Here is a 17736-nt window from a genome sequence, read left to right as displayed (position 1 = left end):
ATGTGTTCTTCTTGTAGGTCAGAAGAAAAGGCAAGATTGCTCCTGTAGGCAACCAGAGTTTGGTGTGACGTCACTGTCAAAAGTCAGAAGTGACAGCATTTTATTCTCCCAGGCTGTGTTTATTCTTTTTCCAGCATTAACAAAAACTTTAATCATTCAAGTGTTTTTTGACAAATATAATATCAGACATCTTTTATGGAGTCAAAGGTGGCTAAATGGCTAATTTTTCATTCTGTGTCAGTGTGCATGGCATTCTGAAGGTGCTGCTAAATCAGACCCTAGTGTTACTCCATATCTACCACTTCTGTCTATAGCCAGCAAAAGTTATCTTGCTTATTTGATTGGATGTTTGGTAGGAAGATGAACCCAGGGGTTTGTACAAACTACACAAATACTCTACTACTGTGCTACAAACCCATCTACGCAATGAAGATGGTCACCATCTTGTGGCTTTTCTTAATTAAGTAGGACTTGTGGCTATTTACAGTTTTCAAGGTAATGAAATCAGCTTCCTTAAAATTTTGTCATGTAACAAATCCTAGAGAAATGTTCATCGTATCACCTATCCATATTCTCTCAGTTCCACTGAAAGTGCTAAGACGAGTGGCCGAGGTGTGTCCGTCTCCTTTCTAGACAGATGAACTCAAAGTTGGGAAAGTCCTAAGAAAATGTCTATGGGTTTACTCAGGCTTCAGTTGTGAGTTACTAATGTATGGTATAGACTCAGTTTCTAGAACATTCTCAAGTTGAAGACTGACGGTTTTTAGTTCAAAGAGATGAGAATGAAAAGGTTAGAGGGGGACGGTATGTATGATGGCACCGCCTTTGGAAAGGTTTGGTTGCCGACACCAGCCATAAGACTGGATTATTGAAGTATGACAATAAGCAATGGACAGTTCAGCAGCTAACAGTCTGATTCATTTCGGGTAACCCTTGACTGGTAGCCTTGCCCCATAAACAGTGATTGATGTCAGTCACCGTCCTTGAGGTTCAGTGACGGTCCACTGGGTCTGCGGTGCCTTGCGGTCTGCCTGGTGTTTAATCTGGGGGGAATTTCCTTTTTCTTAGGAGATCCAGAGCTTGCTAACTAACTGGAAGGGGCCAGACCTCACCAGCTTTGGGGAGCTGGTACTTGAGGGGACCTTCCGCATCCAGAGGGCCAAGAATGAAAGGACTCTCTTCCTCCTGGACAAGCTGCTTCTCATCACAAAGAAAAGAGACGACACGTTCACATACAAAGCTGACATCCCGGTGGGTCCTCGCGCGGGGTGGCAGGCAAGGCCTGGAGGTGGGGTGGCTTGTTGTGTGCCCAGTGCACCTCACAAACTGTGCTCTCTGCTGCAGTGTGGCAACCTCATGCTTGTGGAGGTCATAACAAAGGAGCCACTCAGCTTCAGTGTCTTTGACTACAAGAACCCCAAGATGCAACACACAGTCCAGGTAACAGGCCAGCCACTCCTAGGTCCCCACATGGGAGAGGTACTCAGGGCCCGGACACCATCTCTGCATTGCCTCCCATCTCACTGCTTAAATCTCCTCTGTAGGCCAAATCCCAGCAAGACAAACGCCTCTGGGTTCTGCACCTGAAGAGATTGATTCTGGAGAACCACGCGGCAAAGATCCCAGCTAAGGTAAGAGAGAGAGGTCAGTCAGAACACAACACACAACACACAAGGTGGCTTCTGAAAGGGCCCAGGCCCTAGCCAGGGGTCTGTCTGACAGGAAACAAAGCCAAGCTTCAAAATAGAGCCTGTTATCCTAACAATCAGGAGTCTGAGGTGGAAGGATGGCCAAGCAAAATCCTGTCCACGAAAAGGCATTTCAGAGGTTGAACTTTGACATATGAGTGTGTGTATATGTGTGTGTGTGCTTGTGTGTGTGTGTGTGTGTGTGTGTGTGTGTGTGCGCGTGTGTGTATGGAGGGGGGAGGGGGAGAGAGAGGAATCAATGATCAATGGCACCAACTACAGATTTACATGTCTTAGGCTATGGAGGCAATGTTACTAGCTACTTCTTTCCCCCCACCCTACCCCCAAGAACAAAGGGTGGCTATACGGAAACTTATAAAGAACTAACAGAAATATAGGGAATTCTGAGAGCCTCAGGAGGCTGTGTTGGGTCCTGTGGGAACAGCAGGAAACCAAGCCCAGTTTGGCGGGAAAGAAATTTACCAGGAAAGAGCAAGCTGCTCGCCTAACCCAGATCTGTGTGCTGGACATGGGGAAACAATTGTGCCGAAAGGCAGGTGGCCTGGGGCAGGAGGACAAAGTGTTCAGCCCTAGCCAGTGAGGGGGAGGAAGGAAAATGCCTCCTGCTTTCTTGAAGGATGAGGAATGTTCTTATGAAGCTGGGGTGTAGGAGGGGACCCGGGCTGAGACGACAAAGTAAACAAAGTAAACAGGTGTGACACCCTGCTTACCAAACACAGCTGGTGTTGGGACCAGAGGGTCAGGAGATAGGGCAGAGGTAAGGCTAGGGTAGAGGAAGTCGGCCAAGCAGCCTGTGAAACACAATGCAGGGAACAGATGCCAGACGGATCACCCAGGCAAAAGGAACAGATGTCACCCTCTGAGACCGCCCTTGAGTCGGAAGTTACAGGAAGGGCTCGGGGTTGGGAGTTAACCAGACGGGCTGGGCTCACAGAGGACACCTAACCGGTTAGATGGGAGCAGAGGAGCATCTGGCAAGGTGAATGGAGGTGGAAATTCAGGTTCTGGCAGCCCCCGGCATTAGGAGAAGCAGTGATTGAAGCTCTATAGTTTGACAGGATAGCCCACAAGAATGTATAAAGGAAACCAGGACTCCTGGGAATCCCAGCAAGTCCTCCGCTGGCGGGGGTGGGGGGATTGGGGAGTGGTGCTTGAAAGACAGCCGGGGAGAGCTGTGAGGACCGGGAGGAGGGTACCTGATGAGGAAGGCAGGGATAGCGGCTGGAAAGTGGCATTGAGATGCAGAATATGGATTTGGAGAGTGTTTGCAGTGGGTTAAAAAGAAATGAGGAACCGGCTGAGTGGAGACTTTTTTTCCTCACAGAGTTCAAAAAGGTGTGGTTTCGAAGGCAACTCAATCAAAACAAGGCTTGCCATCTGGGCGATAAACAAGGTGTTGGTTGGTGAGCTGTCTGGGAAGATTAGGAGGCAGCAGGGATGAGGAAGGGCCATTGTGGTGGTGGTGGGGAGAACCGTAAATACAGGAATGATGGGGGTAGCATCAGAAAGAGTTGAAAACATGTTCCCTGAACTGGGTAAAGAATGAAGAGAAATGGCAGGGGAGCGCTGAGGGGGTTAGGAAAGCATGAAGGGTTGGAGGCGCTGGTGTGGGTGATGATGTCATCCCCTGGATGGATGGAGCAGGCATGGGGTGGGTGCGCGAACGTGGAGAGGGTCAGACTCACGCTAACGAAAATGGTCTGGTTATTCATGGTGACTCAGCTCCTTTCTGATAGGCACCAGCGATCCACCTGAGGCTGCCACGTGAATCAGTGTGATGGTGTCGTGGCAAATCGCTTAGCAACATGGAAATTGCTGTAAGGGACTATGGCACGCAGGAGCTCCTCTCTAGGGGTGGCAGAGCTGGGGAAGCGAAAGGTTCCTACAAGGAGAAGAGCGCACGTGCTCATGAGACCGTAGCTGTCGTGACTATGATTCCTGGCTGAGTGGGGAAGAGATTTCTGGTCTATGGGCAGCTGGTTTGCCGGGAAATATGGAATCTGTAGTTGGAAACAGTTCCTAGTACCTTACCTGGGTGGCCGGGCAATCCTGGTATGTTCAGGTTCTAGGATGGCTGAACTGCCCTGCTGCTACTGTGGAGTAGGGGACATGGGTGCTAGAAATAAAGTAGCAAAAGACTAAGATAAAGGGATGAGCAGCCGTCCACGAGGATGGTGCGATGTCTGTAACGGGACCAAGAGGAGAGAAATAGAACCGAAAATGGGATCAGAGTTGGCAGAGGGGCACTGGGTGGGAAAAAGGCGAAGGAGTTCTGGGAAAGAAGAAATTTGTCTTTGGTGGGTAGGTCGGTCTCACTGGGTAGCCCAGGCCAGCCTTGAACTTGGAATTCTTCATCACATCCCCACCTCCACCCCTGGCCCTCTGGGTCCTGAGATCACAGGAATACCCCAGGATGCCCAGCTTGCCTTCTCCGTGTTCTGGAAAGACTTTCAGCCTGATCTTTAGCAGCTGTGACAGTAGTGGCTTTGCGTTCAGGAAATGAATCCGTAGAGCTGTGCACTTGGCCTGAAGTGTGAGTTTCCCTTCATCAGGTACGGTGAAAGGCCAGAGAAACTCACGCAGAACAGTGATTGCCCTCTCCCATGGTTACTCAGAGGTAATGCCCTTCTGAGAGGTGGCGCCTCGTTTTGATGTGCCCCACCTACTGTTTACAAGAATCCAAGGGAAATCAAATTGCTTAATAAGATTCTGAAAGGCAATTATAGTCAAGTACCAAATGAGGCAGCTTCCGTGCCTGTCCCCATCCTTCTGGTCTATGTAGTCCTGGTGGTTTTCCCTTGATGCTTAAAACAATTAATACAGGCACAGTACAATTATTCTTTTCACTCAAGTTATTAGTCTATTTAGAATCTAAAATGGATTTTAATTTACAGCTTATTGAACACATATCCATCGTGATAAGTACACTTACTTCACACTCAGTAAAATATCTCAGAGATGGGTTGTATTCTCCCCCATGTTAGAGAAATATAATAGAAGGTTCAGAAACAGGAAGTAAATTGTCCAAGTTTTATAACTAGTGTACGGCCAAATTCAGATTCAAACCCAAGTCAAAATCTGGCTCCAAAGAGCCTCTAAACCATATTCCCCCACTAGAAATGAAAACAAACCTATTTAATATACTTTATCCACTATAATGTTAAAAATAATTTCTTGCCCTATTTAAGTAGGATGATTAAATGAAGGTTTTTTTTAATCTTTCATCAAGACTATTCAATTGTTTTCTTAAAGCTTTCAAAATATATTTATTTCTACGAAATTAAACAAACGTATAATGGGACACTTTAAACAACAAGACATGTATAACCCGTCTTCTAATGTCAACACAGCTGTGGATGAGTCACGGAATGCTGCCAACCTCCACCCAGACTGCTGACTCCCTGATGGTCCTCAGCTGACACCTAGTGGACAACAGGGGAAGAATTCTTTTCTGAAATAATTTACAAGATTTAAGGGGATTATCCCATTTTAGGGATTAATTTTGTTAAGGGAATTTCTTGGAACTAGTCACAATCCCCATATATACATATACATATACTTATACATATATATATATATATAAACTAAGCCAAATTAATTGAGCATAAGTATGAAGTAAGTGCTTTTTCAATTTAAATATTAACACAAAACTAGAAAACCGCTTTCCAGAGATTAAGTTACCATTTGTGTTTTAAATTAATTCCAACTAGAAACATCAGATTCCAAATATAAAATAGAAATACAAGCGTATGAAGTAGACAACTATTATTTCTCAAAATTAATGTAACGCTTGATATATTTTTCATCTGTGCCTCCATCTTTTTTTTAAATTATGTGTGTTTACCAGATAATTTGGCGTGATATCATAGATTGCAGCAAATTAGAAACAAAATCATTTTAGTTATTACAGCATAGTGTATGTAGATTAAACTATATTATCCTTGAGGGGAATGTAAACAACATTGGAAAGCAAGAAATGTTACCTTCACTGACTCCCCCTAACAATCAGTTGGCAAAAGGGTGGGTTAAGAGAGTTCAGCTTGTTTCTAAGTCTCTGAGCATTAGTTACATGTGACGACAGAAACAGGAAACCACAAAGTATTCTGGGTAGAACGACTAAGCATATAGAGAGCCAAAGCCTCAAGGCATCAGGCTCCATTTCCCGAAGGGTAGAGACAGGGGCCGCGCCTGTGCATGTCTGTCAGTTGATGCTAACAGCACTGCCTTGCGACTTTCGAGTTGAGAAAGCGCATCCAGAGAGGTGAGAGCCACCCTCTCTGGCTGCTCTAGGACACGAGAGCACCTGAACTGCAGCTGGACTTCCATGTGCTTGCAGCTGTTTCTTTGCTTTTTTTTTTACTAGACTAACAATACAGTATAAAACTATCTACAAGGCTATGCTAAGCAACCTAAAGCTGATTGCGAGTTTACAGGAAAATGTGTACCGGCTCTGCACAAAGGCAGTGTTTCTACGTAAAGGACTTGGGTGCTGCAATCTTGTTCTTGCTTCATTTCTGTGGCTGTGATGCCCTGACAAGAGAAGCAGCTTGTGTGGGGGGCGGAGGAATTGTTTCAGCTTACAGTTCAGGTTATACTCCTTCATAATGGGGACATGAATGAAGGCAGGAACTTAGAGCCACCCGTCACATCACACCCACAGTCCAGGGCGGAGACAATGGGATACTTGTGGGCCTCCTACTGAGTTCACTGTCTCTACTCTAATATAACTCAGGACACGGCCTCAGGGTTGTGACCAATACCAGTTGGCCTTCCCATAACAAAACTAAGAAAATAATTCACTGCCCCACCCCCACCCCCGCATTTATGCCCACAGGCCAACTTGATCTAAACCAGCAGTTCTGAACCTGTGGGTCACAATCCCTTTGGGGGTCACCTAAGACCATGGGAAAAACACAGAGATTTTCATTACAATTCATAACAGAAGCAAACTTACAGCTATGGAGTAGCAATGAACTAATTTTATGGTTGGGGGGGTCACAACAGCACAAGCAACTAAAGTAAAGGGCCCCAGCATTAGGGGGTTGAGAACCATTGCTCTAGACAGCCTTTCATTGAGACTCTCTTCCAGGGTGAGTCTCAATTGTGGCAAGGTGACAGTAAAAACTGACCATCAAGTCTTCGCTGTATTGTGCCGAGTGGGCAGTCCCTGCTACTCTCCATGAGGGACTCCCTTCGAGTCCCCTGAACTATGTATTAATGCCTAAAAGAAATAGCGAGAGTTTTTTTAATGTTTTGTTTTCTAAAACCCATTTATTGAATGTGATAAGATCTCTGTCACACTTGGCAGTTTAAAGAAGAAATTGGAGAAAAAGATTCAATTATCTCCTTTTTTTGTCTTTCAGGCCAAGCAGGCAATACTTGAAATGGATGCCATCCGTAAGTTTTTGTTCCCTTAGCATTCTTTGAGAAGATGCTGTTATCCTTTTGTGTCTGTCACGTTCTTTTTTTTTAAATATTTTTAAAGACTTATTTATTTATTATGCATACAATGTTCTGCTAACATGTACATGCCAGAAGAGGGCACCAGATCTCATTACAGATGGTTGTGAGCCACCATATGGTTGCTGGGAATTGAACTCAAGACCTCTGGAAGAGCAGCCAGTGCTCTTAACCTCTGAGCCATCTCTCCAGCCCTCACGTTCTTATCTCAAAGCTTGTAAAATGTCAGTTATGGGAAGCCAGCGGCTGTTCACTCACTCTTAACAGCCTGAGCAGACATGAGAGTCGCTTCCTAAGATGCTGACTTGTTTCTGTTTTGTTCTCCTGGTTTCCCTGTGGCATACTCGATGGCTAGTCACACTTCTAGTTTCTGCAGGTCCTAAAACTGTCAGGTGTACCTCCATGGAGGACCCTTCCTCTCACCTCCACCACAATTAAGGAAGGAAGGGAGGGAGGGAGGGAAGGAGGGAGGGAAGAAGGAAATACAGTGCATTTACTTACCCATCCAAAATAAAAAAAAAAAAGAGTCCCTTCTGATCATCTACAAGAACCTTTATCGCTTACTCATTACTGGTGTTTCTGATGTAACACAGAATTCCAAAAATCACGGCTACCCTACATGATCACCATACCTCCCTCTTTGCAGACCATCCAGGCTTCTGCTACAGCCCTGAGGGACAGATGAAGGCACCATGTGGCTCCAAAGAAGGTCCTGCACCACATCGGCAGAGGCGGAAATCTGGTAAGCAGGAAGTTGCCATTGAAGTTGAACTGTAACGCTGAGAGGGACTGAAAGTGGGTACCTTTCTGACCGGCAGACATTTTCTGACTGGTTGTTGGTTCGAATACATCTAAGGCTAACAAAAACAAACAAACAAAAAAAAAAAACAAAAAAAAAAGAACACCCCTCAAGCCTTTCTTATTTGTTTATTTAGCTTTATTTATTTATTGGTTTCTCAAGACAGGGTTTTTCTGTAGCTTTAGATCCTGTCCTGGAAACTCACTCTATAGACCAGGCTGGCCTCGAACTCACAGAGATTCACCTGCCTCTGCCTCCAGAGTGCTGGGATTAAAGGCGTGTACCACCACCACCCGGCTCTCTAGCCTTTCTTTAAAACACCTCTCTATTTAACTCTTTTCTGCTAAATATAAAATATGTCAACCAGCAAGGTATGATGGCACATGCCTTTTGTCCCAGGCAGAGGCAGGCAGATTTCAATTAATTGGAGGCCAGACAGAGTTCTACAGTGAGACACTGTCTCAAATAAACAAACAAATAAACAAAACAAGCAAAATGTGTCAACCAACTGCTTCTGCTTTTTACAGTACCTCACCATTGGTAAGTACTCCCTTACGCCCTACTTGCTGTTACTGGTAAAAAGTATACCTTGTGAATGACACACACAAGCATATTCAAACCTAACATTTTGATTTGCTTAGTGTTCTCTTAGCTCTCAAATCTTGGTTTTATATGAAAGAGTATTAACAAAGTCCACTTTACCCTTTACTGTAGGTAAGGAATGCCAGAATAAATAGCAATTACGATTTTTTATAAGACCCTCACTGTGGGGTAGACCAAAAAAAAGGAATGAATAAATAAATACTTGTCTCTTTGATAAAGATTTGGCATATGCAGATGGAAAAGAGGGTGAAAAGACGGAGAAAGAGATTCCAGGAATGAGTGAGACTTCAGTCAAAGACTGATACCCTTGATGGGATGGGAGGTAGAGGCACAGGGTTGGAATCGGCCATGCAGAGCCCGAGGACTTGAGCCAACAAACTGCAGGGCAAATGGTGGCTGTCAGCAGCTCAGCCTGGCTGGAGCGAGGGATGGAGCTGAGGTGGAAGAGGACGGTGCAGGGTGGAAAGAGATGGGGAGAGAGGACCGCAGCTAGGAGCCGGATGACAAAGGCTTAGCAGGCTGTGTACACGTGTGACTGTGGCAAAGCAAAGGAGAATTACAAACTAAGCATCCGTGCCTTTAGTAGAAGCTGGCTTCAGGTAAAGTAGGCAAGGAGTTGTGCATCCCTCGTCCCCGTCCAGTCTACGTCCTGCCCCCACCCCCACCTCATGCAGCAGCCGTGCTAGTCTAGGGGAGAAATGAAGGCCTAGACAGAACAGGGACAAGCTTAGGGATGCAGACTGCTGACTTGGTCTGCTCACTATAAGCTTTCTAGACTTGTGGATGAGAATGAGATAAACTGAGAATGGCATCGTGGTCCCTAACTTGGGAGACAAAAGTCATTGATAAGCTGGTAGCAGATGGCAGGTGACAGTCCAAGAGGAAGCAGTGGGCTCAGATTGAAAAGAGAGAGGTGGCCGAATCTGAAGCCTGAGTAAGGCGAGCAGCCTGGGATAGAAAATCGTAAGTTGCCAGCTGATGGGCTGCAGTGGCAGCTGTGGGAGTTGTTCCACGTCTCGGCCTGTTGGTAAAGTGGCACCTGCCCTTCTTTCCCGTGACTCCTGACCCTTTGGAGCCTATCCTACCATTTGGCAGAGTGAATTGCTCGCACCCGAGTATCTGTGAGCACTGAGAATTTGAGTAAATTGGGCAGAATCTTTCTAGAGCCCTCGGGACTGAGGACATTGCCTAGTTGAGAGGGTGCTTGCCTAACATACACAAAACCTTGGGTTCTTTCTCTGGCTCCACATAAAGGGGGCTCCTGCCTGTGGTCTCTGTACTTAGGAAACGGAGGCAGGAAGTTCAGGAGTTCAAGGTCATCCTCAGCTATGCAGCTGAGGCCAGCCTGAGATGCGTGAAAGCTTGTCTATAACAAACAAATAAAAAAGAACGTTTTTAAAGCTCTTAAAATGTCAATAAGCTACTAATTTATTTATGAGAGAAGGTATTGATTTGCAAATAATGCTGGCTCCACTCTCCCCCTCAGAACCTTCCTCCCGGACGCGCAAAGTGTTGAAGACCAGCGGTAAGTCCAAAAATAGAGTTGCGTTTTCCATTCTTAGTTAAATCATCATATAGAAGAAAAGTATGTGTTAGGCGCATGGTAGATCGGGAGGCTTGGTAGCCGGGTTGCAGGGAGATTGAATGTTTCCATAAGCAAAAGTGTTCTGTTGCAAAATAATTGATGGAAGTTATTTGCAACATAGCTGTCAGACATAAAATTAACATCTCCCAGAAAGAAATGTTACCAACAAAAGCAAGAGGAAAAGGATCCTTAAACATGTAATAACGCATGTAATATGCGTGCTGGATATGTCTATACGTATATATGTCCCAACGTCCCAGGAGAAACAAAGTGCTAATATATTTTAAAGTTTAAAAAGACACCTGTAAGCCGGGAAGTGGTGGCGCACGCCTTGAATCCCAGCACTCGGGAGGCAGAGGCAGGCGGATCTCTGTGAGTTCGAGGCCAGCCTGGTCTACAAGAGCTAGTTCCAGGACAGGCTCTAAAAACTACAGGGAAACCCTGTCTCGAAAAACCAAAAAAAGAAAAAAAGACACCTGTATCAGTGATTGAAAAAGTATTCATTTAATGAGAGAACTGGAGAGAAGAAAGCTATGAATCTGATGAAAAGACACTGTAAAACTCTTGGCGGGAGGGTAAATTTTTGCAACTTTTCCTGAAAAATATTTAGTAATTCCCATTTAAGTTCAAAGTGGTGATTTGCCCTTGATCCAGCAATTTGACCTCTAGGCTAATATGACTGTGTCAACAAGTCCAACTAGAACTCTGCATTTGTCTCAAGATGAGCTAGGCCTTGGTAGGGTGAAGGTCAGGATACTTCAAGGTCAACTCCCATTTCACGTGCTCAGGGAACCTGGTATGACTCCTGTGTTCATCCTTATGTAGAATATTAGCTACAGGAACAACCACAACTTCTGGAGAGACCAACCATGCACTATGTAAAGGTCATTCTCAACTCCATAAGAAGTTTATGTTCAGCCAGTCATCCACGAGACCCTGCCAAAAACAAAAAGAATATTTCTAGACCTCTTAAGATGTCAATAAGTGATGAGTTTGTTATAAGGTATAAACTTGATTTGGGTTTGTAGCATTTTAATATCACATTATAAAATGTCCATCTGGTAGGAAATAGTATCTTCCTAGCTATCATGGAATGTTCTGAGGTTGAAAAGAATGAAGTCAGTCTCTCTTTACCACCACATGCCAATATATTTAGCAGAAAATATACCGATGTGTAATGCATCTTTATTTAAAAACTAACAGAGCGACTTTACACTGCAAGAAGGTGTGAGACAGTGAGTATGAGATGCAGAAAAATGCACACTAGACTGAAGTGTACCTCTTGGGAGGAATTTGTGGGCAGAGAAGCACTCTGCAAGCTTACCTGACTAAACACTTGCAAAGATTAAATGTGCATTAGTAGGGTGTCTGTAAGATACATGTATAAATCCCCCTCCATGACAGGATCAAGAAGACCTCATGGATAAAGATTTCATCTTCATTCAAAGCCCCAATATGTCTAAAACTCAACAAAAGCATTTTCGTGTCTTCAGGGGACTCCCATGGCCTATGACACAGGCCTTTTTTTCATATTTTTGTTAGAAAGTTTTGGAAACAATTTACCATGAATTACTGCTCTCGAGGATACAGAAAATGGCTTTGGCTCATAATGTAGCATGGTTCTACTATGGTAGAGGATGTGGAACAGATGAATGAGGGCGTTTTTTTAAAACTGGATCTCTTGAACTTTAATTATTAACAATATGTATACAAGCCATGTAGAAATAGGAATGCTTACCTATAAGATACATTTTAAATTCTCAAACTTAAAACATGTTTTTTGTTTTCGTTTTTGTTTTTTCAGAAACTGCACATGATATCCAGAAGGTAAGCATGGTCACATTTCTTCTGAAGGGTTTGCTGTGGGCACCTCTCACCTCAGTGTCCTCCCTATCTGGTCTCACCCCAGCCTGAAGTGTCAACATTTACTTTACATTTTGACATCCTTATCCACTTTGCATCATTAGCTAATTGCCCTTGATTTTAGGGAAAGTGAATTGTTTTCAATTTACTCCCTCCCGTTTCATCTCTTGCAGTTCAGGCAATTCTACCTGTCCCTGTGGTCCGCTTCTCCCCTCAGAAGCTATGACCACCCTTAGACAGTGACCTTTACTTTGTGTGGTCAGTCTCACACTGCCCTGTACCTCTCTCAAGTTAAAGCCAGCCCCTTATATATATATATATATATATATATATATATATATATATCAGGAGATATATATATATATATATATATATATCAGGAGATATATATATATATATATATATATATATATATATATATTTCCTGGATCTATCTAGCTCCCTCCCCAAAGCACTGTCAATCACCAGGATGATTGAAGACTATGGTCCTAAGATATAATAGCATACAAAGTCCCTGCTATTTGGGAAAACTGAGGAAAGAAGAATGAATGAATTCAGGAGTTTAATTTCAGCCTTGGCAACATAGTGAAACCCATTTCAAAAGAAAAAAATTACAGCTAAGAATATAATCCTTCTGCTGGTGCAGCAGGTGTGATGTGTGATACAATGAAACTTCGCTAGGTCAAGTTGTATCTAAGTAGTGCTTGTGTTCTTCTGACAAACCATTAGGAGATGGTAAATGCTCACTAGTAGAGCTTTGTCTGCTGCCTAGCAAACCTGAGGTTCTGGATGGTGGCGTACACCTTTAATCCCACCACTCAGAAGGCAGAAGTGGATCTCTGTGAGTTCGAGGCCAGCCTGGTCTGCAGAGCTAGTTCCAGGACAGCTAGGACTGTTACACAGAGAAATTCTGTCTCAAACATACACACACACACACACACACACACACACACACACACACACACACACACACACACAAAATAAAATAAAATAAAATAAAATAAAAAACAAAAAACTCACCACTGAAGAAAAAGTAAAGTGTTTTGTTTTGTTCTAATGGACATTGTGTATTAATTTTGTTACCTGGAAAGAGGAACTGTTATATCCTGACCTGAATGACTTTTCCAATATGGCCACTGATGGGTTATCTTAATTGACAATTCCTAGAGTATTTCTTGTGGTTTCTTATGTAAGAGCTAAGGATGTACCATCCTCCATAAGGATGAGGCTCTAATCATCTCTTCCCCAAATCCTATTTACACCATGGTTTAACAAAGGGACAAAGTGACCTTGTTGATAAAAGCTGTATCTTCATTTTTAAAAAACCCTAGCACTTGGAAGGCAGAGACAGGGGGATCTCAGTGAGCTCCAGGCCAATGAGGGCTACACAGTGAGACACTGTCTAAAACCAAAGCAAAACAAAACAACAACAAAATAAAACCGGACTTTCAGTTGTCAAAACTTAGTGTGGACTTAGGAGGGGACTTCAGTGGCTCTAGGATGCACTCATGGTTTTTCAGATACTATTTGTTTTCATCTGAAACTTTGTAACTTTATTGACTCTTTATTGTGAAACTTACTTTCTGATCTTTGCCTAAATTGGGTCACCGACAAAAGTACTCTGTGATAGAATCCTAGAGCCAAGCCCCTCTCTGTACCTAACTGAGCACAAAAGTGAAGCTTTCCCATGTTAGGCAGTTTTCCAACAGTGCTCAACCAAGTCCATTCAGGACTACCGAGCTTTGTGAAGATAAAAGTCAAACAAGGAAAACAAGCAAACATACTACCGGGTGCTGCTTCAGTAGCCAGATTCTGTCTCCTAACAGTGATGTGTATCCTAAGAATGTAAACAGACTGGCCTATTGCTTTACCGCAGTTTGGCATCTCTCCCTGAGTATATATCCTGAACCCCTCATCCTCTATCCCTCTATCTGTCGCAGCTAAGTTCATAAATTAGCTGGGGTTAAGGTCTGAATTCAGATGCACTCCTGCCCTTCGTGATCATCTCTTGCAAGCTGTTTCACCTCAGCAGGCCTGCCTTCCCCCTTTAGAAAATTCCTATCGAGACTTTATGTGATAATATAATTTTTAAAGATGCCCAATACAATATTTGGCAAACGGGCAAATATGCCATAAATGATCCTGTTATCAAATTAATAAAAACCCAAAATGGACAGCATAGGAAAAGGACGTCATGGAAAAACAGAGGGATAAAATGGTCACCTTGGCCCTGGTAAAATTGAGGTTTCTTACTTATGTACTTCTATGCTATGACTAACCCTCCATTGATTATTTCTTAATCTTAGAATTCATCAGGTCTTTGAATGATGGATTTGGTACAGTGTTCAAAAGTACTGCCATCATTCACTTCAATAGTTAAGAACAATATTAGCAACAATTCAGGTTTAGTTACCCAAAACATCCATGACTTCTGGGGGCTGGATGAGTTCCAGGATTACTTCTGCTGCAGTGATAAATACAGGACTATTTTGTTATGCCCTCTATATCTGTCGTAATTTAATGGATGAATGCTAACTCATCTTCACTGTAAGTAGTTACCTGGTACCTGTGTTTTACAGGTGTTACTTCAGTGCAGTCTGAATGAAGGGAAAGGAAAAGATGCTAAAATTTTGGTTAAAAAGATTTATAAAGGCAATAAAATTATATAAAAATATTTTATGTCTGGATTCATGAAAATTCATAAAATTAAATGATAAATTGTTATAGGTTTTAAAGTTTTAATAGAAAAATGTTAGGGTGGAATTTTTTTTGTGCTGCTTTCTCCTTTCCTGGTGACTAACCTGACAAGGGGTGAGCAGTTCTTGGTAATTTGACATTTCCAATAGGTTACTCATATTGCTTTAATCAGGAAACATGTCCCGCCCTGGACCGACTTAATCTGAACAAGCCTTAACTATTTCAGCTCTTTGAAGCTAGTTCTTCTGTGTCCAGAATAGTATCAAGTTATCTGCCCCCATCTCCAGTTCCCATTGTAAGACCACGGGCCAGTCTGTTCTCCTTGCACGTTGTTATTCTCAGGAGATGGGATTTTTCTAGATGGCCAACTCCCATCAAGAAAGGTTCTAAGTGACAAAAAGTTCCCTTATCTGTTGCAGCCAGGTGGTGGTGCTGCACGCCTTTAATCCCAGTGCTCAGAAGACAGAGACAGGTGAAGCTCTGTGAGTTAGAGGCCACCCTAGTCTACAAGAGCTAGTTCCAGGACAGGCTCCAAAGCTACAGAGAAACCCTGTCTCGAAAAACAAACAAAAAAAAAAAAAAGAAAAGAAAAAAAAGAAAGAAAAAACACCATGCACCATGGTTCCCTGTATTTTTACTTCCAAAACAATAACTAAGCATTAGTTAAATATATTTTGATAACAAACGTTAAAATCCCATTATCTCAACAGTGGGTTAAACTCCTATAACAAAGCCTCCTTGCCTGGAGTCTATAAATTAAGATCCAAGTTCACAGTGAGCCTTTCAGAGTTAAGGAAAGCCTTGAAGTGTGTCATCAAGACACCAGCAAGGGCTCCTGATGGGATCCAAAATTATGAAAGACTTGCAGGAACAAGGCATTGAAATGAAGGTTCCTAAAGTCTTGCACACAAGGTGGTATTAAGGCATAGGCCTCAATGCATATAATGAATATCTACCACATTTGCTATATTCTGCTTCTGTTCTGTCTGGAAGCAAAGATTTTAGAGTCACTTGGGTTTGAACCATAGCCTTATTACTAACCAGAAAAGAAAGTTACTATTTCAGAGCCTGGGTTTCCTCAATATAATCCTGATATATCTATACCTAGTTCATAGACTGACCATGAAAACTAATTACAGAAGATATCTTCAAATTGCCTATAGCTCAGTTTTTAAATAAATATCCCTGTCCTTTCTGCCCCCTTTTCAAAAACCTGAAGTGCTCTTTAAATCAGTTGAAAACCAGCAATGGCTAGTGATCATTTTCTCTAACCAGGTGGCAGTCTGGCTACATAGGTGACATTTCCCCAGTCACACATCTTCCGCATGGTGCAACAATTCAGTTGCTATGTGTCTGTCTCCCTCAGGTTTCTAGAGAGGAAGGCTCTTCCCAGGTGACTTCTGCCACACCGTCTCCTGCCCAGAGGAACAGCCAGCCAAGCAGCACCGCCATCATCAGTATGCTCCGCGGGGACGGCACCATCAGAAGCCTCTGGACGGATCCCCACATCAGGCAGCCCTTGTTTCCCAACCGCAGGTCTCCTCAGGACAATGACGACGATGATGACTACCAGATGTTCGTCCCGTCCTTTTCTTCCTCGGATCTCAATTCCGCCAGGCTGTGCGAAGAGAATACCTCTAGCCGCCCTTGCAGCTGGCACCTGGGACTGATGGAACCTGCCGAGATCTCCAGCTCCACTCACAGGATTGTGCGGAGGGCCAGCAGTGCTGGTGAAAGCAACACGTGTCCCCCTGAAGGAAGAATGAGGGACAGCGATAGCTCTCAGTACTGTCCCGCGAGAGAACTGCAGAATGGCCCTCAACTAGGAGGACAGGGAGGAATGTCTCCCTTTGGGTCGTCTGTAGAGTTGACGATTGATGATATAGACCATGTCTATGATAACATAAGTTTTGAAGACTTAAAGTTAATGGTTGCTAAGCGGGATGAAGCCGAATCCTCTTTCCCCAAATCACCCAGAGACTCTGTTCGCCCCAAGAGCACCCCAGAGTTAGCCTTCTCGAAGAGGCAGGCTAGCCACAGTACAAGCTCTCTCTACTCAAAGAAAGAGGCAGCTTCCAGTGCTCAAGAGGCATTTAACAAAAGCGTTCATGAACTCCAAGTAGTGGAAGAAAACATCTATGACACCATAGGGCTTCCAGACCAACCATCCCTGGACTTCAAATGCAGTACACTTAAGCAGCCCAAAAGGAGCACCTTCCTGGGTCTGGAAGCTGATTTTGCATGCTGTGACAGCTTGAGACCGTTTGTCTCCCAGGACAGCCTCCAGCTCAGTGAAGAGGATGTGTCTTACCATCAGGGGCCCTCCGATTCTGACTATCTGAGTTTCTTGTATGACTCTCCCCGCTGTAACCTGCCCATCGCAGATAAGGCTCTGTCAGACAAACTGTCTGAAGAAGTAGATGAAATCTGGAACGACCTGGAAAATTACATCAAGAAGAATGAAGACAAAGCGAGGGACCGTCTCCTCGCCGCGTTTCCCGTCAGCAAAGACGACGTGCCAGAGAGGCTGTATGTTGAGAGCGCCCGTGAGCTGAGCAGAGATTCGGGGCGTGCCTCATCTATGCTGTCCATTCCGGGGAGCCAGGCTTTTCTCATGCCTGGGCAAAGCAGGGTTGCCAGAGCTAGCAGGGTTAACTGCTCGCGTGAAGATGACCTGATTTCGACAGAAGACTCCTTCGTGAGTCTTAACCAACTCTCTCAGGCTAGTGGAGTGCCCTCTGTGGACAGTCCCTACGAACTGGCCAACTACAGCCTGCCCCAAACAGACCCAGAAAACTCTGACCTTGGGATGGAGGCCACAGATAAGACCAAGAGCAGGGTCTTTATGATGGCAAGGCAGTATAGTCAAAAGATTAAGAAGGCCAATCAGCTTCTGAAAGTGAGGAGCCCAGAGTTGGAGCAGCCACCACCCAGTCCACATAAGCCCATTCCCAAAGACCTGGCGGCCATCTTGGAAGAGAAGAGGCAAGGAGGGCCGGCCATTGGTATGTTCCGTGCTC

At 44.1% G+C, this 17736-nt stretch overlaps 1 protein-coding gene across 1 annotated transcript in view; it reads left to right on the top strand.

The window, feature by feature from the left end:
• The window catches only part of Plekhg1 (pleckstrin homology and RhoGEF domain containing G1), a 135798-nt gene that overhangs the window by 109549 nt on the left and 8513 nt on the right, over positions 1-17736 (top strand). Inside the window, 8 exon segments of the mRNA XM_038340543.1 lie at positions 1069-1251; positions 1345-1440; positions 1545-1631; positions 7073-7106; positions 7816-7911; positions 10058-10096; positions 11961-11983; positions 16083-17721. Of these exon segments, the coding sequence (XP_038196471.1) occupies positions 1069-1251; positions 1345-1440; positions 1545-1631; positions 7073-7106; positions 7816-7911; positions 10058-10096; positions 11961-11983; positions 16083-17721 (2197 nt within the window).

Source organism: Arvicola amphibius, chromosome 8 (genome assembly GCF_903992535.2).
Source record: "Arvicola amphibius chromosome 8, mArvAmp1.2, whole genome shotgun sequence".
In the NCBI taxonomy this organism is placed as follows: domain Eukaryota; kingdom Metazoa; phylum Chordata; class Mammalia; order Rodentia; family Cricetidae; genus Arvicola; species Arvicola amphibius.
Note: the sequence above shows the minus strand (reverse complement) of the source record. Positions and strands in the feature narration are given on the sequence as shown.